Source organism: Pithys albifrons, chromosome 14, assembly GCF_047495875.1.
Source record: "Pithys albifrons albifrons isolate INPA30051 chromosome 14, PitAlb_v1, whole genome shotgun sequence".
NCBI lineage: Eukaryota > Metazoa > Chordata > Aves > Passeriformes > Thamnophilidae > Pithys > Pithys albifrons.
Genome location: NC_092471.1, coordinates 18,978,777 through 19,005,122, shown reverse-complemented (window position 1 = coordinate 19,005,122; position 26,346 = coordinate 18,978,777). Strand labels below are relative to the sequence as shown.

Here is a 26,346-nt window from a genome sequence, read left to right as displayed (position 1 = left end):
TCTGTAGTCTTAATGTACTTGACCTTGGTCTCTGTATTTCCTGGTGAGGCTCATGGGAAGAGTTTTTGAGCTTTCCAGAACTGTCTTGTCGGTGGATCTGTAAATATTGCAGCAGAAAGACAACCTGGGTAACCATTTCATTTAAATGAGACAATTCTGCCCATCAAGAAATATCCACCCTGAACTATTCTTTAATGGCTTTTGTTATTTTAGACCAGACTGGTGTATAATTAGCTCTGGAGAGTCCTCCAATGTGTTTTTATGAGGTTAATACCCCTGGATCCTGCTGAATTTTCTACCTCTGCAGGTTGATGAGAGTTGGAGTTTTTCATCATTCCAGCCTAATTTTCTCACAAATCCATGCCTTAACATTTCTGATTTGTCTGAACTTTATATTCAGAGATTGAGGGGAAGTGACATGTTTGGAATACAGTTGCTTTTAAGGAGGAAAGGCAAAAATCAACATCCTGGGCTGTCCTTTGGGCGTCTTTGGTACTTAAAGGGAGCTTTGAAAAGAGATGGAAACAGGCAGATGGGACAAGGAGGAACAGCTTTAAACTGACAGAGGGGAGATTCAGATCAGGTGTTAGGAGGAAATTCTCCACTGTGAGGTGGGCAGGCCCTGGCACAGGTTGCCCAGAGAAGCTGTGGCTGCCCCATCCCTGGGAGTGTCCCAGACCAGGTTGGACAGGGCTTGGAGCAACCTGAGACAGTGGGAGGTGTCCCTGCCCATGGCAGGGAGTGAGATGAACTTTAGGGTTCCTTCCAACCCACACTATCTTGTGTTTCTGTGATTCTGATAATGAGAAATGTTTTTACTTTTGGCTATCACAGCTAAACATAAACTTAGGTCTGTGTTCTTTCTCATTTTCAGGAGATGGAAATCTCCCTCTCGTTTTGCCAGGGTTTTTCAAAATTCTGCAGCTGGTGACACTAATTAGTGCTTCATTTCCTTCCACTTCTATAAAATATGAGAGGATGACCAAAAAGAAACACAGCAACTCTTCTTAATCATCCTTTCCAGGAATTCTCTTTATGCTTCTCAACCCTGAATTGGGTGCACTCACTGAAAGCCCCATGAGCCCAGCTGGGCTCCTGTTTCCTCACCCTTGTTATTCCCAGGGGAACAGTCCCCTGACCCCACATGTAAAATCATCCCATGTTGGGCAGAAAGGCCGATTTGTTTCTTCCTTACCTGAATCACCACCAGGTTCTCCAGTGCCACCCCAGTGTGGGGCTGTGCTCATCCAAGGCCAATATCCTTTGGGTTTGGCCTCAGACTGTCCTTTTCCCTCCCATTTTCTCACTCTCTCTGTTCTCCACGGGCTTGTTCCCCAGGGAGAACTTGGCCTTGTCTTTTCCCCATGAGGTTCCCTCTCTGTCCTGTCATTCTTCACTGACTCTTCCCTTTCTTGCTTTGCATTTTGGTTCTCTCCCCTTTGGGATGTAGCAGCTCTCCCTTCCCCTGCACAGGACAGTATTATGTTGAAATACTCCATATTTCAGGCGTTCCCTCATGCGTTTCAGCTTCTCCAGGATTTTAATTGCCACCTTTTTCCCTTTATGATACACTGCTGCTCTTGATGTCTGAGAATACATTTACAGAGAAAGCTCCTTCGGTATTTAACGTGTGCTTTGTCAGGAAGGCTGTAATTTTGTTCACTTCCTTCCTTTTTCCTTGAAGTTGTTTGTGACAGGTCTTGAAACACTCACACCTTATGTCCTCCCAGAGTAAGGTCAGAAACTGTCATTTATTTCAGAGCTGGCTTTAAGTAGTCTGCTCTTAATGTCATTTCTGGGGGTCTGGTGGAGTTGGGGCCTGGGCTCTGCAGTAATTGTTGCATCTGCTTTCAGCTGAGGAAAAGTGGAGGCTTGCTATGAATATTAACAACTCATCCCTCCTTTACACCTTCTGGGAACACACTAGTTCTGAAACTGTTCCTTCTTTTCATGGGTTTATATTATCCATTTTCTCTGCAAACTCTTTTTTCTGTGAACCTTATTTCCCACCCCCAGATTTATTCCAATTTGGAGGGTTTTATCCGTATTTATACCTGAACTTATTCTTAGCTAATGTTGGCTCGATCAGATCTTACCTTCCTGAAGGGTTTTGAGGTCTCACTGCTGAGACTGACCCACAAAACTTTTTGTTTCCTCTTTCTCCCATGTACTCACCATCACTGATAGGAAAATCCTGAGGAACTGCTGGGAGATATGATTTCCTTGTGACATTTGCTTGGGTAAAGAACCTGTGAAACCAGAACCCTCAAGTCCAGCATGCTTTTGTTAGACTTCATGATGGGCAGAGTGGAAGGATGGTTTCACAATGTACTTGTCTTTAGGAACTTCACCTTTCCAACCCTGTCAGTTCTGGAAGCCTCAGGTAGTTGAATTTTTTTCTTATCATGGTTCTGGGCAAAGTTCAGAGACCCTTGGCTTAAATAGAAACATAAATTCATGGAAACTCAGGTTTACTCACAGTGGTACCATTAGAGTAGTAAAATATCTGCATTTGCTGGCTTGTGGAAATGTTTATCCCTTCACCTGATAGTTGTCAAAAAACAAGGATCCAATGGAATCTGTAGAATAAAAGGGCTTGGGGAATTTCAGAATCTGGTAGGAAAACAGCACCATTCAGGTCAGTGAAGGACCAGCCTGGCATTGCCATGGTGGGTTCTGGTTCTGCCCCACCCCTTTCTCCATGGGAAGTTCTGTCCTGTGTCCTCGGTTTTGTCAGGGCTAAAGAGGAAAAAGGTGGGGGAAAGAAATCAAGAAAAAAGTGAATCAACCAACCAACCAACCAGAAAGCCCCCTGGTTATTGTCCTTTGCAGAGGTCCAGCTCCCTCTTCAGCACAGCAGGAGCTGCATGGAGTGATGTCCTGGCTGTGGAGGGAGAGGAGCTGCGTGTTCAGGGATGGAGCCCCGACGGGAGAGAGAAGCGGCTCAGGCACTTTGGCAGAGGCTGGGACATGTTCCCAGGCAATGCCTGGCCCTGAACTGTGCTCTCTGTGCTTCTGCAGCAGAGTTCCTGCAGTCCTGTGCTGGCAGGAGACGTTGGCAGGAGGAGCAAGGCATGTTCAGCATCCGCCCGCACCACGGGTAGAGCTGAGCTCTCTCCTACTATTACTCCACTGACTGTAAATATCTCAGAGACATTTACATGGTATTTCTTTTTAAGTATATAATGTTTTCATTCAAAAGTATCACAATTCTTAAAAGACCTGTCAGAGGCTCTGACATGTAATTAATTTCTCTAAAGCTCTTTTTTTGAAAGATACAACTGCATATGTAGAACACCTGCGCTTATTCACAATTCTGCAGGGAAAAAAAGCCACCGCTTCTCCTGCGCTTTCTTCCCCCACTTCTCCATAAAAAGATTCTCCTTCACTTTGGATACTCCCTCTCCATCTCCCCTCATGATCCACGACACTCAGGATGTAAAAGCTGTGTGTAAATAGGAGCTGGCACATTGGGTGTGAGAGACCTTTTGTTTATTCAGCTCGAAGCCAAAACACTCTTGCGACTTTAATCTTGGAGCAGGTATTGCTGCTGCATAATCCCATCCATCCCAGAGAATTCCCACGTGTGGAGTGGGCTTTCAGGTAGGCTTGTGGGCTGCTTGGTTTTACCTGGCAGGGGTTTTTTTTCCTCCTCTGCTTGTGAGGAGAGTATTGAGCTTCAACGGTGTAACGGTGGTGCCAAGGAAATATGAGCGAGGAGATGTTCAACTAGCAGGGGATAAATACCTGTAGGTAGGTAGGTAGGTAGATAGATAGATAGATAGATAGATAGATAGATAGATAGATAGATAGATAGATAGATAGATGGAGAGATGGATGGATATATAGAGATGGATAGAGATGGATAGATGGATAGATATAGAGATGGATAGATAGAGATAGAGATGAATAGATAGATGACAGATATGTATAGATATGTATAGATGATAGAGATAGATAGATAGATAGATAGATAGATAGATAGATAGATAGATAGATATTGAGAGAGAGATGGAGAGATGGATGGATATATAGATATGGATAGAGATGGATAGATATAGAGATGGATAGATAGAGATGAATAGATAGATAGATGATAGATATGTATAGATATGTATAGATGATAGAGATAGATAGATAGATAGATAGATAGATAGATAGATAGATAGATAGATAGATATGTGTAGATGATAGAGATAGATAGATAGATAGATAGATAGATAGATAGATAGATAGATAAATAGATATAGAGAGATAGAGAGATGGATGGATATATAGATATGGATAGAGATGGAGAGATGGATGGATAGATATGGATAGATATGGATAGATGGATAGATAGATGGATAGATAAATAGATATGGATAGATGGATAGATATGGATAGATGGATATATAGAGATATAGATGGATAGAGATAGATAGATAGATAGATAGATAGATAGATAGATAGATAGATAGATAGATTGAAGAGGCCAAGCACTGGATTGTGTGGCAATCGTGGCTTGTTTGCTTTATGCCCTGTAAGTGCATCCAGGGCATCACTACAACCATCGCTGCTTCTGTTGGAAATACCATTAGCCAAAACACTGCTGTTTCCCAAGGAAGAGCCTGCAGGGAGTCCTCAGGGGGAGGAAATCTCTCCAGCATGTCCCTTGGCACAATTTCTCCTTGGGTTGGCTTGTGGGGAGCTGAGGAAGGTGTTGTCTCCCCATGGCACCTCTGACAGAGGGGTGATGGACCTGTAAATTTCGTGAACATCCAAAGCTTCACCAGCATGGGGGGAAATGGGCATTTTCTGGCTGGGAAAGAAGCAAAGCAACTTGTTGCTCTCTTTGTACAGGACAGGCATCGAGCAGGTGCATTTGTCTGGTTGTATGAAATGGTGGCATTTCCCCTTTGATCTTTGTATAATTAGTTTTAGTAGGAACATGCTGAAATCCATAAGGTCTGTTGTTTCCATCACTGGAGGTGAATGTGGGAATGTGCCCAGAAGGGTCAGCCTTGCAATTTGGGTTTTCCTTCTCTGTTCCAGGTGAACAACCAGCACCTCTCAATTTCATTTCCTATAGGGAGCATAGGAAACCCAAGGGCAGAGGGTTGGAATAAGATGATCTTCGAGGTTCCTCCCAGCCCTAATCATTCTGGAATTTTATGATTATATGAATTTCTAGAACAAGAAATAGCCTGGTTTTACTCCAAGGAACTGATGACGGAAGTTCCACCAGGATATTGCTGCAGGTTGGGAGCAGAGGGGCCTCAGCTGGACATTCCTTTCTCTCTCTGATCACATCTGCCTCCACTGCAGCAACACCCACACTCATAAAACTTCTTGAGGATCATGTGAGGTTTTAAAATAGAACAAAAACATGCTCTGGGTTTCTTGGACACCTGGGCTGAAGGGCACCTGCTCAAAGGCAGCAGGAGGGTCACAGCAGAGGGTCTGTTTTGATACTGTTTGTGTTTTCCCAGATGTGCACATGGTCTGGTCACAGCCTTTGTACAGCCTGGCCAGCACAGGCAGTGGCAAAATCAACAGGAATCATGAGGAATGGAGAGTTTTCTCAGTTGTGATGCTGCAGGTTTTTTGAGGGACTTGTAGTCTAACTTATGGGGCTGAAGGGGATTTCTCCAGGTCACCAAGCCCTGGAAGTTGCTGTCATGGGCAATTGCATCCTGTCCTTCTGTCCCTTGATTTGTCCATCTTGTGCTTAAAACTAGTTGGATTATTGTTAACTCTGCTGCTTGCTTTCTGTGACTTCTTCCCTTTGATGCCCTTTCTTAGCCAGTGACTTCTCTGTCGTGCCAGCTGTGACCTTGGCAGACCAATGCCCTGAAGTTGTGGTGCAATCAACCAAAGCCCTTCTAAATTCTTCCCTGTGACTGAGCCCACTGTGCCTGTCCTTGAAGCACAGCCAGCCCTGCTGTGCTCTGCCCTTCTCCTGCTCCAGAGACCTGGAGTTCAGCTGACTCCACGTCTTTGTCCCTCACCATCCTCTTCCTCCATCCACTCTAGCTCCAGTCAAGTTCAGAAGCTTCAAGCTGGTGACTGATTTTGCTCCTGCCAGCTCTTTGTAACAGCATGACCCTGGCTGTGCCTCTCTTCAGTGCCCTCACACAGTCTGAAATACATCTTCTCTCCCTTTTATCTGCAGATGACTGTGTTCTGTGCTGTGCAGCTACCCACTGTATTCTCTGCCCATCACCTCTATCCCCCAGACCTCTCCTGGTGTAGTTTTGTTTCCCAAGGCCCCAGCTGTTCTCCTCCTCTTTGTTATCCCCATCCTTCTGTCCTTGTTCTGCATCACGTCAAGCCTTTTGTCAGCTTTTCTTTCCCAGTCACTGCTGTTTCTCCCTGTCCCTCTTGGGATCTCACCTCCCATGGTCCCACTGCTCCCAAAGGTCCCCTTGTTCAGCAGGTCTTTGAAAGCTCACATTGTCTATCTTATTTACACGTCTTCTCCCTCTGACCCTATGTGAAGATCCCCCATCTGGACCCTTCTCAGTTCTTTCCATCCCATTTCTGGAGCTTAGCTCTGCCTCCCTGAGTCTCTGCAGTCAAGGCAAATCGTTGTCCACAAGCACATCCCCTTTGTTCTTGCATGTCATTGTCTTCAGTGTCTACTCCAGCCTTTGGATCTCATCCACCAGAAACATCCCTTGTGCGCTTCCCTCCCCCTCATGGACACACATCCCAAAACCAGCTGTACTAGGAGATGAAAGGTGTGTAACCTCTCCCTTTGTGCTTGGCTGCCTTGCCTGGCCCCTCTGTCTGTTGCCCAGGTGAGCTCTGCTCTCCATGAAGGTTGGCACTGGGTGTCTGTCAGAGCCAAGGTCTCCTTCCTCATGGACCTGTTTGCAAACCAGACTGACCACCAACTCCACGGCCCGAAAGAGCAGGAAGGGAGCAGGCAGAGGCCTGGAACCCACACTTGGGACCCTGCTCCTTCCTGCCCTGCTGGAAATCCCAGCAGGAATATGATGGCACCATCTTATTCCTTAAGATGCTTGGGATCTTCCTTGGGGAGCTCGCTGGTGTTTTATGTCCATGTTGTTTTCTCCCTGGAAATGTTTTGTGTGCTGGAAGTGGCACATTTACAATGTTGGAGAATTATTGCTCCTGCTCTTGTCCTGTGTTTTATCCCTTGCAGGCCACTACTGTAACATGGCTGTGAGGATGTTATGGGGTGAGAACAGGCCACCTGTGGCATTTTACACCAAATCACTGTAAAGCAGGACACTCAGCAAAGATGGGGTCAGCACTGAGGATGGTGATGCTTCTGAGCTTAGAGCTGCAGGTCTCAGCTCATCCTGCTGACAAACAGAGACTCGACTTGCAGGATGAACCTTTACACAGCAACCCTGCATCAAATCTTACCCCTCAACCTGCTTCCTGGGGCTTAAACATTGAACAGGGAGGAAAAATTCCACAGTGTCCTGATTTGGGTTATGTATTTGGATACCTTGAAATTTTGCCATGATTCTCCTGTGGTTATAAATATTATTAAATATTTAACTGATGATCATACTCCCAGTCCTTTCTAGGACTGAGGCTCTTCCCATGGCAGGGCTTTTCCCCTTTTACTTTGCATGACTCTAGTAAGACCTTAGGGCCCCTTCCAGTACTTAAAGGGGCTCCAAGAAAACTGGAGAGGGACTTTGGACAAGGGCCTGGAGGGACAGAACAAGGGGAAATATCTTCCCACTGTCAGAGGGCAGAGTTAGATGAGATATTGAGAAATCCTTCCCTGTGAGGATTGAGAAATCCTTCCCTGGCACAGGGTGCCCAGAGAAGCTGTGGCTGCCCCATCCCTGGGAGTGTCCAAGGCCAGGTTGGACAGGGCTTGGAGCAACCTGGGCTGGTGGGAGGTGTCCCTGCCCAGGGCAGGGGTTTGGAACAGGATGGGCTTTAAGGTCCCTTCCAACCCACACCATTCTGTGGCACCTCAGGCAGCAACCAGCCCCTCCCCATCAGCCACACTGGCCCATGTGGTCTCTGGTCTCCTGAGAATCCTCTGGTTCTCCTGAGGCTTAAGATATTTTATTAATATTTTCATTAATAGATATTTTTAAAACTTAATTTATTACTATTTCTATTAATTAAGATACATTTAATAGGCAGGAGATGTTATCGAGGAGCCACGGAGCTGCAGCCTGTCGCTGCAAGACGCAGAGCAGCTTTGCACTCCGACATTAATCTCCCCCAAGCTGCATGGAGATAACTCTGATCCGAGCTCTGGCTTTTCCACTCGCTCCTGTTCCAACCCTCAGTGATGCTGCAGCTTTTCCCAGCCCTGGGGGGAGCTGGGGGAAGGTGGGAGGGGGCAGTGCTGGCGGGAGAGGGGTCTGACGGCTGCAAACCGCCCGGCGGTGGAGAGCTTTGAGATGGGGATTTGCATCAAAGGAAAACTCTCGGGGTTAGTTAAATATTCCTCTAAATATGCAAAGGAATGGAGTTACTGATGCTTGTTATTCTTATCTTACTCTCAGTGTCACAACATCTTTAAGTTCAGTGAAGGTTTCACTTACTAAGGCAGTTGTAAAGATTTCACATTAATTAAGAGGACTCCACTGCAAATCTGAATATGAATGAAGTTTGGCTGCTGAACCCCAGGGCAGTGAGTGCTGTGGGAGCAGCAGACATTGGCAAATGTTGATTTAAAAAAAAAGCCAGACAAAAAAAACCCCAGAACAACACCTAAACCAATGCTCCCATCTAGTACCTGTTCTGTGAGAGAAGAAATGGAGTTCAAGTTGCCAGAAGGAAACAAAATAGATTTTGGCTTGAATTTGTAGTCAAAGAGGTGAAAGTCTTGTCTATCAGAGCACTGATGAGAGTTCTCCTGTGCCACCCATGCCCAGGGTTCAGCCACATCACTCCATCACTCCTGCTCCCTCTCTATAGGGTGGCTTTTAGTGGCTGGGGGAATCTTCCATGGAGGAAGAGATAAAATGTGGGCTTGAATCTGATCTCGGTGCTTTGGTGAAGTCCCATCAAGTCCTGTCAGCCTTGACTGGTGGTCCATCCCTTGAGGTGGAGCTTCTCCCCGTGGGGACAGTGCAGGCAGCTGTAGGGCCCAGGGAACGAGGCTTCCAAGGATGGAGCTCTAATGATGGACAGACCTGAGATATTTTTTCCCCCAAACCTGCTTTTTGGGGACAGTTTTTCATACCTGCCAGCACCTGGGAGAGCAGTAGCTGAGAGCCAGGGTGAGCAGTAGTCACTCAGATATCTGTGTTTCTTTTCCAACTCCAGTGCAGAGTTGCTGTTGAACTGAAATGAGTCCTCCCCTTCTTCACCTCTCCACTCATCCCTGGGGAATGGGTGAGCTGCCCTGGCTGGACGTGGCTGACCTGCCTTTGCAAAGCACTTTGGGAAGGAGCTGCAGGGGTGCCAAGCACTGCTGCACCTTCTAGAGAAGGAATTTGGGGGAGGAAATGATGATATATAACATTTTAACCTTGCTGGAATACACTGGGCTTGGCTTTTGGAGTGGAAAAGTGACAGTCCCAGAGCCTGAATAGTGGGATTTGTCCTCTGAAGAAGGGTAGGGACAGCGTGTGAGGTGGTGTGGGGGAGTTGTATTGTTGTTATTTTTTATTCACAGTTCCTTGAGCCAATTCTGGGAGTTGCACTGACTGTGGTTGTGTTTCTGGAAATGTGCAGGTTGGCCAGATGCAGTGGGGCATGGAGTGAACAGAAAGAGGTTAAATTGATGGATGACCAACAAGAGCAGGATTGTGCCTCAGAAGACCAAGAAACTATCCTGATTAATGGGGTGAAGGAAAATGGTAAGGAACTTAATTACGGGACATGAGGGAGCAGCAGCAACTTGCAAGCCAACTTATTTTCCTAATTCCTTTTGTGTGTTTACCATCAGCAGTCTGTGGGTATCTGCAGTGGGGAGCAGTGAGCTAAATGGGGCTGTTCTGCACAGGTGCTGCTCTTGCCATGAATCCACACTTTTCTAAGTTGTAACAAGTACTGCTTTTGCCTCTGTGTGGGCATGGCTGGAAATGTTTCTGTGCACATGCAGTTTGAATCAGAGATTTTAGTTTGGTTTCTTAGGAAAAAAAGGTCATCCAGGACTCTGTAGCCCTTGTGCCTGTTGGGAATCTTTCCCCCTCTTAGCAGTTATGAACCTGCTACTCCATATTAGCAAAATCTGACTGGAGGGTACTGAATCCCTCCAGACTGGGACAGTTAGAGGTTGGGTAGAAGAGGCAAACCAGGATTAGCACCCATGGGAAGGGAGGGTCAGACTTCTGAGCTCCCCTAACCTCTCTCCTGCACACACACTGTTGCCACTGGGCACAGTGTGCTCCTGGGAGCCAGCAGGTCGTTCCTGCCACCACTGATGTCAGAGGGGAAAGGTCAGCCCCTTTCATCAGCCTGCCCAAAATGCCCATCTTTGTGTCTATTCCAACAATTCCATTCTTGCTTTCAGAATAACTAATTGAGAGTAACAGTGCTTGGCTGTCTGAAGCCCTGGTTGGAATGAAGGTGGCTCTGAGCAGTTTCTCAGGTCCTGGGACTGTAGTCACTGGCCACAGTAAAGCAGAGGGGAGGCAGAGCCTGATGTTTTCATTCTCCAACATGTTTTAAGTTCAGGGCTTTTTACATTTTCTAATGGCCTGTAAATCGTGAGATATTCATTTATATTTAAATTTAATCCTGTTCAATATCAAGGCTTTGGTCCTCTGACACCTTGTGTGTTCAGGTCCTTGTGTCAGCTTCAAACAAGGGGCTTGGAGACAAATGTTGTTCTTGTCCATGACCAAAAACCTGGAGCAACTCCAGACATGCAGGTGCCCATGGGGACCCCACAGCACATGCTGGTGGTGTAATCTGGGAGGTTTCTGTCTCCTTCCTGACTACATGTGGTAAATCCCCAGCTGCTGAAGCTGCAAGGGGATATTTTCTAGCCATGCTCTCCTCATCTGATGCCATGGACAGTGAAATCAGTGTTTCCCTGCTCAGTAAAGATGAGGAATTTCTAGAACCTGATGTCACATCCATGGTATTTAATTAAACAGGGCTTAAAGAGTGCTTTAGTTAGACATAGAATCATGGAATGATAAAATGGTTGGAAGGGACCTTAAAACCCATCCTGTCCCACTCCCTGCCATGGGCAGGGACACCTCTCACCAGCCCAGGTTACTCCAAGCCCTGTCCAACCTGGCCTTGGACACTTGCAGAGATGGGGCAGCCACATCTTCTCTGGGCAACCTGTGCCAGGTCCTGCCCACCCTCACAGCCAATAATTTCCTCATAATATCAAATCTAAACCTCCCCTCTATCAGTTTGAACTTTCAGTTTAAGCCTTGGTGTGTAGGAGTTGCTGCTGAATCCACAGCAGTGAGCCAGCACTCTGTGCCACCACCTCCCCTTGCCCATGTGCTCTTGGGTGGATGTTGAGTTAAACTGGGAAGAGTGTTTCTGCCTCTCCACCTTCTTCTGTGTGAACTGTACTCCTTTGGAGCATCACTTGGACACATGCCTGGTTTTAGGCCGATATGGAGCCCTAGAAAATGGAGTTTTGGCATTTGTATTTCACAAGAGTGATGTTCACTCACACAAGTATAAACCTAAAGGAACGCCCAGAGACAGTGTATTTTATAGCATGGCAGCTCTGCCTATTGACTGCAGCATTCCAGATTGAATTTGTTTTCTACCTCCCCTTCTTTGAGTCTTACACCATTCACAGACATTCTTCTTTTGTCCTCAGATTTTCCAAGCTTCCTGTCAGCTCCAAGCTGATTTTTATTTTATTTTGCTTCTGAAGTGGAACTGCACTGGTTAATTTGTTTTGGTGCTTAAGGAAAAAGATACCACCTCTGCATTTCTCATCTGAAAACTGGTGGGAGGGACTCAAAAATCTCTTTTTTTTTTTAACCTTTTTCAAGCAAGCCAGTCTGGTTTTTTCCAAGCCATGCATGCTGAAGATGCTTACAGGCCCTGCACTGCACTTCTGGTTGGATTTATGAAGTCTTTGGAAAGGGGTTTGAAGTCCTTGGAGCACTGCATGGTTCCCACTGCAGCTTGTACTTTGTTCAGGCTGCACTGATGGCTCCATCCCTAAGGCCCTCAAAGCCCCAAACTGCTTTTGGGATGAGATCAGGGGGTTTCTGACATCCTCTACGTTTTACACTTGGCATGGGCAGGAATCCCACTCTTTCCTTGGCATCCTTTCCGTCCTGCCCCTTCTCTGCTCAGTGGGTTCTCCATCATGCCCATGGTACATGTGCCTGCACAAACCTCCCCTTGCCAAAGACTGCCAAAGATTCAGGAGACTTGCCTTCCTTTCAGTTTGGCATAAAAGCACTTGTGGAGGGTCACAGCAGCCAAATCCCTTCAGCTGCTCCATTTAATGCCTCATCCTGGTGCTCCAGTTGTGGTTTAAAGCATTTGTCCCCTCCTTGAGAAGCCTCATTGCTTCCATTCTCCTGCTCTGCCTTCAGTGGAGCCACCAAAGAGGAAAGACAGGAGCCGTGACAAAGTCCTGGGCTCCGAGTCAGCACAGGCCTCTGACTGGGATGAAGGCACTCATTGGAATATATTTTTTTTAATACAGAGATATCAGAGTGTGTTTGTGGATGAAAAGACGTTGTATTTAAATTTCAAGGGTCATACCATCCATTGAGCCAGAAGTCAGATAAAAGTACACTCATAACTTTATTCTGCCATGAAAGAGCATGACGAGGTAAAACTGAAAAATCCTTAGGTTAAAAAAATCCTTACATTATTAGAAAGGCATTTTTAGAGATTAGGGAGGAATGGCAAAACCCACAATAATTCTAACAATAATTGCTTTAAACTCTGTGTTATCTTCTGCCTTCCCTTGGCATGGACAGTGACAAAAAGACCCCTGGGTTTTTAAAGTCAGCTGCAACTTTCTCCCTCTGGAGCAGAAATGCAGCTCAGGTGTGTGTAAGCTCAGGCACTGCAGGGAGGGAATGCTTTGTTTCTTTAAGAATCTTATTTTTCTGTTAATTTTTTCAATGTTAATGGGAACACTTTTATTAGGCTTGTTTTGTTTTTTAATAACCCTGTCATGTTTGAGAGTCAGTATCCAGGTAACGGTATAAATATGAAGAAGGAAGAGTGGATGGGTTGGGTTTTTCAGACATACTCATGTACCTCTCCCAGCTGGCTGCAGGGGGGAGTGTGTTTACCTCTCCCTTCTACACACATCACCACGATAATTGGATCCAGGAGGGAGGGACTGCACACTCTGGGAAGGGCACGTGCTGCTTCCTGGGACTGAGCACTCTGGGAAGGGCATGTGCTGCTTCCTGGGACTGAGCACTCTGGGAAGGGCACGTGCTGCTTTCCAGGATTTCACACTCTGGGAAGGGCACGTGCCCCTTCCTGGGACTGCACACTCTGGGAAGGGCACATGCTGCTTTCTGGGACTGAGCACTCTGGGAAGGGCACGTGCTGCTTTCCAGGATTTCACACTCTGGGAAGGGCACGTGCTGCTTCCCGGGACTGCACACTCTGGGAAGGGCACGTGCTGCTTCCTGGGACTGAACACTCTGGGAAGGGCACGTGCTGCTTTCCAGGATTTCACACTCTGGGAAGGGCATGTGCTGCTTCCTGGGACTGAGCACTCTGGGAAGGGCACATACTGGTTTCCAGGATTTCACACTCCTGGAAGGGCACGTGCTGCTTCCCAAAGGAGCAGCTGAGCAAAGTCACCACCAAACCCTGGGAGAAGAACAGCGGGTGGCGAACCCAAGCAGACTTGCAAGGGCAGTAAACCCTCTCTCTTTTTCCTCCCTCCCTCCATATTCCTGCAGAACCGCACACCCTGGATGGCGATGAGAGGCCTTGCACGGCCGCCGAGGCCGCGGTGCCATTCCCAGCCCTGAGCACCACAGCGCCGAGGGACAGCCACGCGTGCCCCCGCGCGCTGCCGGCCAAGAAGCCGTGCCTGCTGAGCCCGCCGTCGCCGCTGCGCCTCACCGATGCCCCCGAGCACGCCTCGGATGACTCCTCCGCCCACGCCATCTCCCTCACGTCCTGCGTGACCAAGGGCATGAGCTCCTGGTCGCTGCCGGGCGACTGCGAGAAGGCTCCGTTCAGCATGATGGAGCCCGGGGGAATGTCGGCGCTGACGGGGGACTGCCTGATGCAGCCGAGCCGGACCTGCCTGGGCTGCTTCATCGAATCCAAGGACGGCATTGATGCAGAGCCGGGAATAAGCTTGAAAGTGGGGGATATAAATAGGGATTATGACACCTGTTCGGTCTCTGATATAGGGATTCACTGCATGAGCACAGGAGAAACCATGAGATATGGGGATCAACTGCTTTCAGACCAGCTTTTAAGCTTCCCTATGCATAAATCAAGGGCAGCGGACAAAAGAGATGCAGAAAAATCTGACAGTGATTCAGAGGACCCCACTCAGAAAAATTATTACGAAGGATTACTATTAGACAAATGCAATGGTGAGGAACCTTTACTAACAAATCCCAACCAGGAATGGGGCTATTTTGAATCTTTCATTAGTGAAAGTAAAATTGAGCTGCTTGACCTCTGCTCCAAAAATGAGCTTTCTGTAAATCTGTTTTCTGAGGAAGACGTGGATAATTACATGTTCGATGATGATGATTCTACCTTGGGAAGTGATGTCTGCTCCCTAAAGATTAGATACGAATCTTTCCAGGACAACGTGCGGGAGAAGACCACCACTCTACAAGAGGATGCCCAGTTCAACTTCTTCCCCAGCGTATTCAACAACTGCACCAAAAGGGACAGCAGGAGCACCCTGAAAAGGGGGCCCAGCGGTGCCACCGACCCTTCTCAATTCAAATCTGAGGAAGGCATCATCTGGGGGGAGGAGGAGGAGGATGGCGAGGAAGAGGACGGTGAGGAGGAGGAGAAAGCTGCCTTAAATAAATCTTGCAACAGCACAGAGATGGTGCAGTACGTGAGCTCCAAGAGGAGCCACTTCTTGGACTCGGTGAATTCCACAGAGGACTCCGGGGAGTTCAGCGACGACAGCACTTGCACGGAGTCCTCCTACGACGTGCTGCGGGACATCAAGGACTGCAGCCGGTACCTGGCCCGGGACCACTCCGGCTCCTTCATCCAGCAGAACTACGGGTTGCGGGCGAAGAGGAAAGTGCGATACAGTGATGACTATCTATACGATGTGGACTCCATTGAGAACGAGAAGATCCTGGACAAGAAAGAGTGGCTCCCAGATGGGCCCAAGGAAGAGGATGATGATGAGTGGTGCCCCAAGAAACGGCGAAAAGTCTCTCGCAAGGAGCCCCCCGTGATCATCAAGTACATCATCATTAACAGGTTTAAAGGGGAGAAGCATATGCTGGTGAAGCTCAGCAAAGTGGATGCCAACGAGACAACTGTTACTCTGAACGAGGAGCTGCTCAGCAAATACAAGAAGCTGGCCCCACTGAAGGGCTTCTGGCAGGAGAGGCAGCAGAGCCGGCTGGATTTGCTCAGATCGTCTCTCTACCACAAGCAGAATTTCTATCTTAACGGCTCAGATGCTTCGTTCCTCCCTCACCCACGGAAGCGAAAATGCAAGCTAGCAAACAGGCACCGGATTCAAAGAATTAAAGCCATCGAGCAATCAGTGAACAAGCTGGGCTCTTGCTCCTCTGATCACAAGCAGCCTTGCAGCAGTAAGGAGGACGTGGGCCTGAAGGGGCTGCCGGCCTTAGCCATCGCCACCCCCAGCTGTGCCAACGGATTGCACGTCCATGACATCGCAGGCATCGCCGCCGTGAAGTGCAAATCGCAGGAGCGGGAGCACAAGGGCACGGAGAGGAAAGTGCTCCGCAGGATCAAATTCAAAAGTGAAGCCAGGTTGAAGTGCAAGAAGATCAAAGCTGCTGCCAGTACGGTGGAGGACTCCCCAGCACTGGAAAACCAGGACGCTGCAGCACGTCTGAAGGACGAAAACAGTCCCTGTGCTTCAGATAGCTCCCATCTCCCGGAGTGCCACGAGGATAAGGTTGCTAAAAATTCTCCTTTCCTACCATCCACCTCCTCTTCAGACAAGCCTCTGCCATCTGCTAATATCACCACCAATGTACCCCTGATCCCTGGAGGGTATCTGCAGACATTGTTAGATGCTTCAGATTTGTCGAGCAACAGCAGCATCCCATACTTTGCCCAGCACCCCTCCGAGCAGCAGCAGCAGCAGCAGCACCCGCTCCCCAGCATCGCCCCGGCAGAGAAGCCCTTCCCGGCCCTGCAGCCGGCGCAGAGCTGTGTGCTCTCCCCACCCTCCGAGTCAGAGCTTCAGCAGTCGCCCGGCCACTTGGACATGGAGCAGAGCAGTTTCAGCAGCATGTGGCCGGCCAGCAAGGCCGGCAGCGACCACCAGGACTTCGCTGGCGACGTGCCGGAGGCGGCCGGGCTGCCGAGCGAGTTCGGCGGCGGCGGCGCCCCGGGCGTGGATGGGCTCCCCACCTCTGGGTACATTCAAGTCAACCTGAATAGCGGCAAATTGCTATACCAAAAAAATTACATGCTGGATAGCCAACAAGTGCAGTCTGATGATTCTTATCAGTCATGTCATTTTAATAATGGAGAGGGACGCTTTCATTTCCAACGAGGTACACTAAGTACAGATGATGGCAGGCTCATTAGTTTTGATTCAGTGGGTTCATTGTCAGTTAGTTCTAGTAATTACAGTTCTTTAAGTTTAAAGTCTTGTGAAAAGGACGGCGAGGATGATATTAATGATGATTTCTTGGCCCACTGCAGTCCCAAGTTAGTGATCCAGCAGAGCATAGATGAAATCACCCCTTTGAAGGAGTCCACAGACCTTTTAGACATTTCCAACTTTACACCTGATAGGTTCCGCCAGTCATCGCTTTCGGAGATGTCCCCTCCGGACACTCCCAACCTGTCCCCACAGATAGCTGGCTCGGATGCCAAGCCTCTGAGCACACTGAAGGGCTTTCAGGAGAGCCCCCAGGCCGCCCTCAACAGCTCTGAGGTCAAGTGGAACTGTGGGGTCCTGCAGACTGAGGATCAGGCAGATAATGGGTTTGCTTTAAATAATCACCAGTTCCAGTTCCATATGTTCAACGATGAAGATTCTGTCAGCCTTCTCGAAAAGAGTCCATGCTTGTCAACATTTAATGAGCCATCTGGTCAAATTAACACCAATAGCAAAGTGTCAAAATCGAAGAGGAAAAGTTCATCCAGCAAGAATGTGGGTACAAACCAAAGCTCTTCCCAGAAAGCCACCAGGAAAAAATCACCCAAAACCAACAAAGGAACTGATAAGCCTCAAGGGAAAAACTCCAGGCAGGCACCCAAATCCACCAGGAAAGGGAAAAACATGGTGGGAGTCAATGGCGAGAAGGCTCCAGCCGTCGGTGGCAGGGCAGTCACTCCACTGAGCACGGTGGCCATGGCCACCAAGGGCCTGGCCGAGGGCACTCCGCACGGTGGCCCGGCCGGGGCGAAGCTGGGCAAGCACAACGGGCTGTCCGGAGAGTGGGCGCTGGGGAAAGAGGGGGGCACGGGCTGGTCAGAACCCAACCTGGGCAGCACCACCAGCCTCCTGGACGATGACCAGAGGGAGTTCGAGGAGCCTTCCAACATCCTGTCCAACATCGCGTCGGGGATGGCCGATGTGCAGAGGTTCATGATGGCCTCCATCGAGCCCTTGTGGGGGCCTGTTGGCCACAACAGCGTTCCTGACATATTCCGGTCACCGGAGTCCAACAGCCTGAAACTGAAAACTCTTAAAATTTTGGCAGGGACGTCGCAGGAGTCGAAGAAGAAGGCGAATGGTGGCTTGCCAGGGGCGGCGAAGAACCACAAGGCAAACAACAAGGGCTCAAGCAAAAACAGCAAAGCCGCAACGTGCGACCCCGCTCGCCCCAACTGCTCCACCGGGTTCACCATGGACATTCACGCGCCCTTTTTTGATAAAAACTATAGTAACCTGAGCACTTTAGGCAATAATGGACCTACCCATAAAAAACTCTACCGTCACAAATCCAGTTCGAAGTCGCTGCGGGACGAGAACTGTAAGCTCAAGCGGACGGAGCGCGAGCAGCCCCACAAGGACCCCCCCGTGACAGCTGCTTTTGAGAAACTGAGGTAATGCTGCACCAAACTGGCTGGAATGCCCCTAACCTCCCTCCCACCTGCTAGGCCTGCTGTTCCTCAGTTTTTCCTTCCTGAAAGCAAAAGTTGCATGAAAAAAAAAAAAAAGACATTCCCCTTTTACAGTTTTGGTTGGTTTTGGTTTTGGGGTTGGTTTCTTTATTTTTGTTTGTTTGTTTTTTTATTATTATTTTTAAATGCATGAAAATACTTATGACTTGCAAGCTACCTAAAAGAATGACCAATTTTCTGGCTTGGCTGGGGTTAAAAAAACTAACAAGGCTACTCTTTTCTGCTGTTTGGCTTCTTCAGTTTTTAATTACTTATTTATTGGGGGAAAAACAAAAACAAAAAATGATTACATGCTCTTTTTAATGATTTTGACAAGGAAAGACTTTTTTTTTTTTTGGAACATTTTGTAAAAAATAAACCACAAAAAAAAAAAAAAAAAAAAAGAGGTTCTGCATCCAAAAGCCAAGATCTTGAAACTTTTAAAGGCTCTTTACTTTGCAAATGAGAACTCGTTCCTAATTGAGCTTCACGTGGCAATTTTTGAGTGCTTTCTGGCCCCCTCTGCTGTTGTATCTCCTAACCTGCATCATCTAAAGCTGCATCTTCTCTTCCCGCCCGCCTTTAGCGCGTTCGCTCCGTCGTGGTGGCTCCAGACGAGCTAACTAAGATGGCATCAAATGTTTGATTTTTTCCTGCAGGGAATCAGACTCCATTCTTCTTAAAGCAGAAACAACATTTTTGGGTTTTCCTGTATTTGAAGAAGAGACTCCCTTTTCTAGAAAGACGATTGATGTTTGGTTCTTTTCTTACCATTTTTTTTTTCTTCAGTTTGTTTTTTTATTTTTTTTCCCGTCGGTTCCTTTTCGAAATCTGCCTTGTGGTCTGTTGAAATGTAAGTGCTGAAATGAAGAGTTTGAAATTGTGGGAATTTTATTATTCGAAAGCAAACCTAATCTGGTATTCTCTGTGAAAGACTGTTTTAAAAGTCATACTGTTGTACAGTAGTTTATGCACTATTACCCACAACAACAAAAAATTGTGCCAAACTATGAACAAGTGACTGTATTGTATATATTTTTACTTCTCTATCAACATTGGGTTGTGAGTGTTTTCTGCAGCTATGCCTTTTGGTTTTACTAGAAACATTCCAGTTGTTAAGTACTAACCACCCCCCTTCGAAAGCACCTGTAACTCACGATGAAAACGATCTTGTTCACTGATACAACTTACCAAAAGTCTTATGGACATGACTAAACGTGTGCCAAATTTACTTACCTCATTTCATGGATTCACCCTGTGGTTTAAAGCTCATAAAGGGAAAAAAAAAGGAAAAAGAAAAAAAAAAAAGAAAAAAGAGGAAAAGGAAAAAAAAAGGGAGGGGGGGCGGGGAAAAAAGGAAGAAGGAACTTTGAAACCGATGCTGGGAAATGGTAACGTCCTCTCTTTGGAACCACAAGTGGGAAAATTTAATGGTGAAATGTTGAGTTTCATTCTAGGAGAGAGTTGCAATGGTGGAAGAGTTCAGAAAACCACTGACGGTAAGTTTGCCAGGAACTCAAGTGTCTGCATCTAGAGACTACAGAACAGCTGCTTTTCAAGTGTCTGTTTTCTTAAAGCAAAACCTGTAGCTGAAGATCATTTGAAATGCAAAGTTACATTGCTAATTCTTTGTATCTCAGTTTTATATATTTTATAAGAACCTGGGATAAATTCTAAAATAGGTATAAAAACAGAACTAATACATTTCATACATTGATTGCTAGTTACTTTTCCTTTGAGTAGTTTCTTAGACATTTTCGATGCAGAGCCTGTCAGAAGTGCTCTCCCATCATGGCTTTGGTGTTTCCTCAGTGTCTATCCTTGCGATGCCAATATAGTTTGAACTTTCAAAAACGAAGTCACTCATTTTAAATATGACTCTGAACCTTTTCTTTGATTCAGTTCATGAAAACAAACAAACAAACCAACGGAGCTATTTGTGATCTCACCGATCAGGGCCGGATCATACATGACTGGACTTTATTAAGACAGCGTTAATTATTGAATGCTAAATGTATTCTCAAAAGGCCTTATTTGTAACCCTACTCACCACACCCTCGCCCTCCACGAGAGTAACGAACCCAACAAGTATCTATTTTCCTTGTGCAACTGAGAGCCTGTGAGTTTTGCTGCTGATTTCATATGAAAAACCTTGATATGCAAGAGCCCTGGGAACTGGGAGCGATTGGGAGCAGAGGGATGCGAGGCTTGGACACGTTATGCAATAGAAAACAATGAGGAAGAGGAGCCTTAATAGCAGTGGGACAGGTCACAGTGTCCACTCAGTCACGAGGAGAGAGCTGGGCCACAGAGGGCAGGACTAGGCTCGGGGTTCCTTCCAAGTAGGTTTTTTTCCACCCACATGCAAAGACAAAGCAGCAGAATTGGTTGAAGTTGATTTAGCAAAATATAGCAGAGTGAGCACTTAAAATCAAAGTGGAGATGCAGAGTGTTGTTTTAGAATCAAAATGTTTTCAGCACTTGCAGGTCTTGAGGTGTAGCTGAGGCTCAGCTCTGCAATCCCAAAGAGAACAACTTGGTAGTTGTGTTGTCTTTTATTTAACAGATGAAAGAAAGAACTCTGGAAAAAAAAAGTAATTGTAAACCCCATCCTTTAAGTTATTTTTTCATGGAATAAATGCTGGCATTGCTTGGAGTGAGTTGCTATGGATGAGAGTGGTCCCTGGGTATCCCAGGGGATGAAGCATCCCACCCCAGCTCTGGTACAGGAGGGAGATCCAGATGATGCACAGGAGTTATTTTGGAGACAGGAGCTGTGGTAGGGCTCCATCCCCAGCACTCACCACTCTCTCCCTGCTTCCCCAGCAGCTCTTTTTCTATTCATGGGCTCAACAGATACTCCAGGCTGCAGCCACTGCTGTGGTGTTGGCACATCCCGGGTTTCTCAGCGTTCCTCCCACATGCTGCAGGATGAAGGGCTGGCAGCTCTCTTCTTTCAGATGTTCTGGCTGCTGCTCTTATGGAGACAGGTCAAGTCCAGGGCTGGGATGGGGTACAGACCTTCTTTTTGACCCAGAACCATCCGTTGAAAGCACATTTCACCTGGCCTGCACTGTGCTTGTTACGCTTAATGTTATGAATATGGGACTTGTAATAAAACACCTTGTACAGGACTGGATAGCAATATTTATTGCATTTGAGAAGTGTGCAATAGGGCATGAAGATCAGGCATAAAGCATATCGACTGTTTTATTGTCTCTGGCAATCCATGAATGCCCAGCTCGGTGTTTCAGGACAATGATAATCACAAATACCTGCTGCCTTGTTCTCTTTTCTTCAGTCCTGCCACTCTGATTTTGCTGCCACCTTTGGTGGTCATCCCATGTCCACCCCAGAAATCTCTGTCAATCAGCCTGGGTCTGTCATGGTGTGGCACTGCCCTTCCCTTCATTTGAAAAAGTCATCGCTCTGCTGTTTAGCCCCAAAATTCAGAAATTGCCTTGAGCCAACAGTTTACCATCTTCAGTTTTGATCCTCATAGAATATTTATGTTGGAAAGGACCTTTAAGGGTCATCTAGTCCAACACCACCACCACCCCACCTCCCCCCAGTGAACTAGACCAGGTTGCTCAGAGCCCTGTCTGACTGACCTTAAATATTTCCAGGGCCATCCTTGGCAGTCACAGCTTCTCTGGGCAACCTGTGCTGTGTTTCACCACCCTCATAGAAAATGTCTTTTTCAAATCCTTCTCACCAGGGCTGCTCTCAGTCCCTTCATCCCCCAGCCTGTGTGGATCCAGGGATTGCCCCGTCCCAGGTGCAGCACCTCTTCATTTGGCCATGTTAAGCCTCATGACTCTCCCATGGGTGCATTTCTCGAGCTTGGGCAGGTCCCTCTGGATGTCACTCCATCCCTGAGGTGTGTCAGCCACACCACTCAGCTTGGTGTCACCTGCAGACTGGCTGAGGGTGACTCAATCCCACTGTCTACAGCATTGGTGAAGATATTAAAGAGTATTGGCCCCATTACAGATCCCTGAGGGACACCACTGGTCACCAATGTCCATGTGGACAATGAGCTGTTGACTGCTACCCTCTGGGTGTGACCAACCAACCAATTCCTCTTCTTCTGAACAGTCTGTCCATCAAATTCGACTCTCTCCAGTTTACAAAGAAGGATGTTGTTGGAGACTCTGTCAAAGGCCTTACAGAATTCCAGATAAATGAAATCTGTAGCCCTTCCTGTGTCCACTGAGGGAATCACCCCATCAGAGAAGGCCACTGGGTTGGACAGGCAGCACTTGCCCTTGGTGAGGCTGTACTGGATGTCCCAAATCACCTCCAGGAGCCTCAGCAGAGCTTCTAGGAGGGTCTGTTCCATGATCCTCCCAGGCACAGTGGTGAGGTTGGCAGGTCGGTAGTTTCCATGCTCCTTTCCATTCTTGGTAAGAATAGGTGAAATGCTTTGCTTTTCCCTGTCACCAGGACTCACCTGACTTTCATGACATTTTATACTTGGCAACTACATCAGCCAATTCCGTCAGGACTCTGGGATGCATCTCATCAGATTCCATAAAGTTATGTATGTTCAGTTCCTCAGGTGGTCACAAACTTGATCTTCCCTTCCAGTGGGAGGGACTTTGCTCCTGCAGTCCCTGTGCTGTGGTTCCTCCACTCAAAAGTGGTGGGAAGAGAGGTTTCCTCAGCCATGTCATCTGTTGTTGCCAGTTTGCCAATTGTGTTACACCTTTGACCCTTCCTTTTCAGTCTGTAGAAACCCTTGTTATTCCTTGTATCTCTTGCCGAGTTCAGCTCCATCCACACCTTGGCCTTCCTCACCTCATCTCTACACTACCTGGAAGGATCCCAATACTTTTCCCAGGACACCTGTCCCTGCTCCCACTGCCTGTGCATTTCTTCTTGCCCTTCAGTCAGGACCAGCAGGTCCTGACTCAGCCATGCCAGTCTCTTGCCTTCCTTGCCCAGTTTTTTACACCTGGGGATTGAGAGCTCTTGTGTTCTATGGAGAGTGTCCTGGAAGATACACCAGCTCTGTTCTGTTCTCTGGTCCCTAAGGGCAGTTTCCCAGGGGATCTTATTGACTGACTTCTTGAAGAGCTGGAGCTTTGCTTTCCTAGAATTCATTGCCACCTGCCTATCACTACCTCAAGGTTTTCATCACTTCCCACCTTTGCCTCATCCTTTACTATATGAACTCTTATTTTCCATTGGCATGGCTCTGCTCACAGCTGTGAGAGGACTGGGATGAGGGTCCCATCCATCCCTGCCCATGCCCACATGCCCCAGGCTCCCTGTGCCCACCTGCACTGGCTCCCATCTCGACCCTCCTCATCTGGTCCCAGTGCAACTTCCATCCTTGCACGTTCTTTATGTCATTCCTGTCCTACTCTGGTGCGTCCCACTGAGCGCTGAGAAGAGGACTGGTGTTGGCAGTGCTGCTCTCTGTGTTTGGGTCACTTATCATTGGCAGTGACATTAAAAAGCAGAAACCATCCACTTCCAAAGGATGGCTGTAGAATCCATCCAAGAGGAGGAGAACACAGGGCAGTGCAGCTTGAGCCCTTGGCTTTGCTCACCTCTGAGCTGCAGCAGGAGCTGCCTGCGAAAGGGGAAGGTGGCACTCCTGCTGTCCCACGGAGGGCACAGCTCTCCCATGGCCTGGGAAAGGATCCATCCTCTGTGCTGTGCAGAGATGTCCTGCAGAAAGAAACCCTGCACTGACTGAGCAGGAGCCAGCCCACCCCACAGCCAGTTTGCTCGACACACTTGCATATAGAAATTGTAAATAGAAAAATATCACTGATGGGGATCCAATAAAAACCTACTGGGTTTTTATTGTAAAAATCTTACCAGCTTTACATCTTGCTTTTCTTTTTCTAAGCATAAGAGGGAGGATGTCTTTGAAAAATGTCTCAAGAACAATGACATGCAGGCCAGGCATTTTGGGAGGAGGAGGAGGAGGAGGAAGAGGAGGAGAAGAAGGAGGGCAGGGGCAGCCACAGGGCTGTCCTGGCCACACTGTGCCATCCGACTGCTCAGAGAGGAAAAGCCAAGGCTGGCTCAGCCTGGCAGTGGTTTCTCTGAGAAACCATTGCTGTGCCATTTGCTCTTTTAAAAAGTCAGGATCACTGTTAGTTTTTTTGGCATTATGGCTCAAATGAGCCACGAACCAAAATGAGATGTTTGAAGCCCTGTCATCCTTTACCTGCTGGACCGTGTTCTTTCCCTAAGCTCCCAATCTAGCACAGCACTTATTGGGAGTTTGCTCCCTGGGGTTCCTGCTCCTCAAGTGCTTTCCAGGCTGGCTGGTGATGTCAAATCCCAAGAAAGACTCCCTTGAAGTCAGTGTAAGTGAAAAGAAATTCAGGTGCGTGGACTTGGCTTGGTACAGGATCAGGCCCTCGGTCTTTTCCCAACCCTTTGTGTTGGACTTTGCCTGTGCAGCTCCCAGGGGGCCCAGAGGAGGTTGCAGGTTCAAGCCACCGACATCTGTTTGAGAATGTGCCTCTTTAGCTCTTCAGCATGTGAAATAAAAAAAAAAAAAGAAATATAAAATAAACAAAGTACAATGTCTGTGGTAGAAGCAAGGCTTTTCAAATCTGTTTCTCAGGTAAACAAGTGACACTAATGACAGTGGAGTAACAGCCATCTAAGGGAATTGGGATGTGAAGCAGGAGGATTCCCTCCATCTCGCAGGACACTTGGGTTGCCAGACACGTTTACTGAGCCTTTAAACTCTTGGTGCAAAAGGAAACGAGAAATCAAATTGGTCTTTTCACTACTCTTCGCTAGACAGACAGATAGACAGACAGACAGACAGATGTCCACTTCAAAAGCACAAAGGGAAGACTCCAACCTAGACTAAAACCACACACACACACACACAGAGAGAAACCAAGGTACCAGTGGAAGTCCTTTTGTCTCTTCCTCCCGGTGGGAAGCAGGGTAGAATTGCAAGGAGCTGCTCTGTTCCGCTGCCGGCGCCCGCCGCGCCCTGACTGCTGCCTCCAGAGAAGTGAATGTACCGCTCCTTCAGTTCCCTCCCATAGAACTAGAGGCACCTCGTTAGGAAGTTGCTCCTGTTTTATGGTGCTAAAGAAAACTTTTATCCCCCCCCTCCCCTCTTGAGCATTTAAGAACTATTAAATGGCCCTTTTTATGAATGTAACATATCCATTTCTGTTCCACATTTTACACTGCAATTTTAACATGTTTGGAAATGATTTGCCTTTTTTCTTTTAGAATAAGCTTTATAAATATTCTGTAGAGTCAATTGAAGTATAATTCTTAAGGATCACTCTAAGACGCCTACAAAATCTTGTATATTTTTAAGTGTGCCAATTTGTAAAATATTTTGTAAGTGTATATTTTTCTTAGAAAAGTGCTGTGAAGTGTTTGTATGTGTGAGGTTTCCCTTTTTTTGCACCTTCGGGTGTTAATAAAAGGATGTATACTTAAAAGTTTCTGGTTTTAAAAACCAAAATACAAAGAAAAAAATTAAACTTTTGTTGGGAATTTTGTAATAAAAAGAAATGTTGTGAAAGAGTGTAGTGATATTGTGTAAAGGAAACTGGAAAATTTGTGAGCGCTTTGCTGTTTTATAGATCCTCTTGTAAATTATTCTTGTAATATTTTGGGTTTTGTTGTTCTTGTTGCAAAGGTTTTAAATATTTGTGACTGACTCTGTATGGTGAAAACGTCATATTGTTAACTTGCTGAGTTTTGTTATATTGTTTATGGAATAAATAAAAAAATGAAAAATCTCATTTTAAGATCATGTATGAAGAAGAAATTAAAACTGCCATTTATTGAATATTAGGAATTGGTTTTTACTTGAGAAATGGAAATTTCAAGTCAACACAAAATTAACACTTCACCTTCCAAGGGTGCAGAGATGGGTTTGGGCTTCTTGGGAGGGGAGGCTCTTCCCAGCCCCCTGTGCTGGGAAAGTGGAGTCCCTGTCCTGGCAGGATCCCACCAGTGCCAGGAAGCATCTCCAGACTGACCCTTTCCTGGGAAAGAGCAGATGGGTGCAATGAAATGCCACTGTCTTCATTTTCTTACGGAAAAGTCATTAAAATTACTTGCTTTGAAAATGACAATTCCTTTCATTAGCACTTGATAGGGAAAATGTCAGGGGAGGAGGGGCATTAATTCAGGCTGGGTCGTTCCAAACCCTGCAGAAAATGGGGCATGGGCACCGTGTTC

The 26,346-nt window shown here is 47.1% G+C and overlaps 1 protein-coding gene across 1 annotated transcript in view; it reads left to right on the top strand.

Annotated features, from left to right (window-relative positions):
* NEXMIF (neurite extension and migration factor) overlaps positions 1–26,086 on the top strand; it is a 200,500-nt gene extending 174,414 nt beyond the window's left edge. Inside the window, 4 exon segments of the mRNA XM_071569079.1 lie at positions 9,667–9,791; positions 13,803–18,099; positions 18,816–18,952; positions 18,955–26,086. Coding sequence (XP_071425180.1) covers positions 9,716–9,791; positions 13,803–18,099; positions 18,816–18,952; positions 18,955–19,013 — 4,569 coding nt within the window. The 5' untranslated portion in view covers positions 9,667–9,715 and the 3' untranslated portion in view covers positions 19,014–26,086.
* Positions 26,087–26,346: the final 260 nt, after the last annotated feature.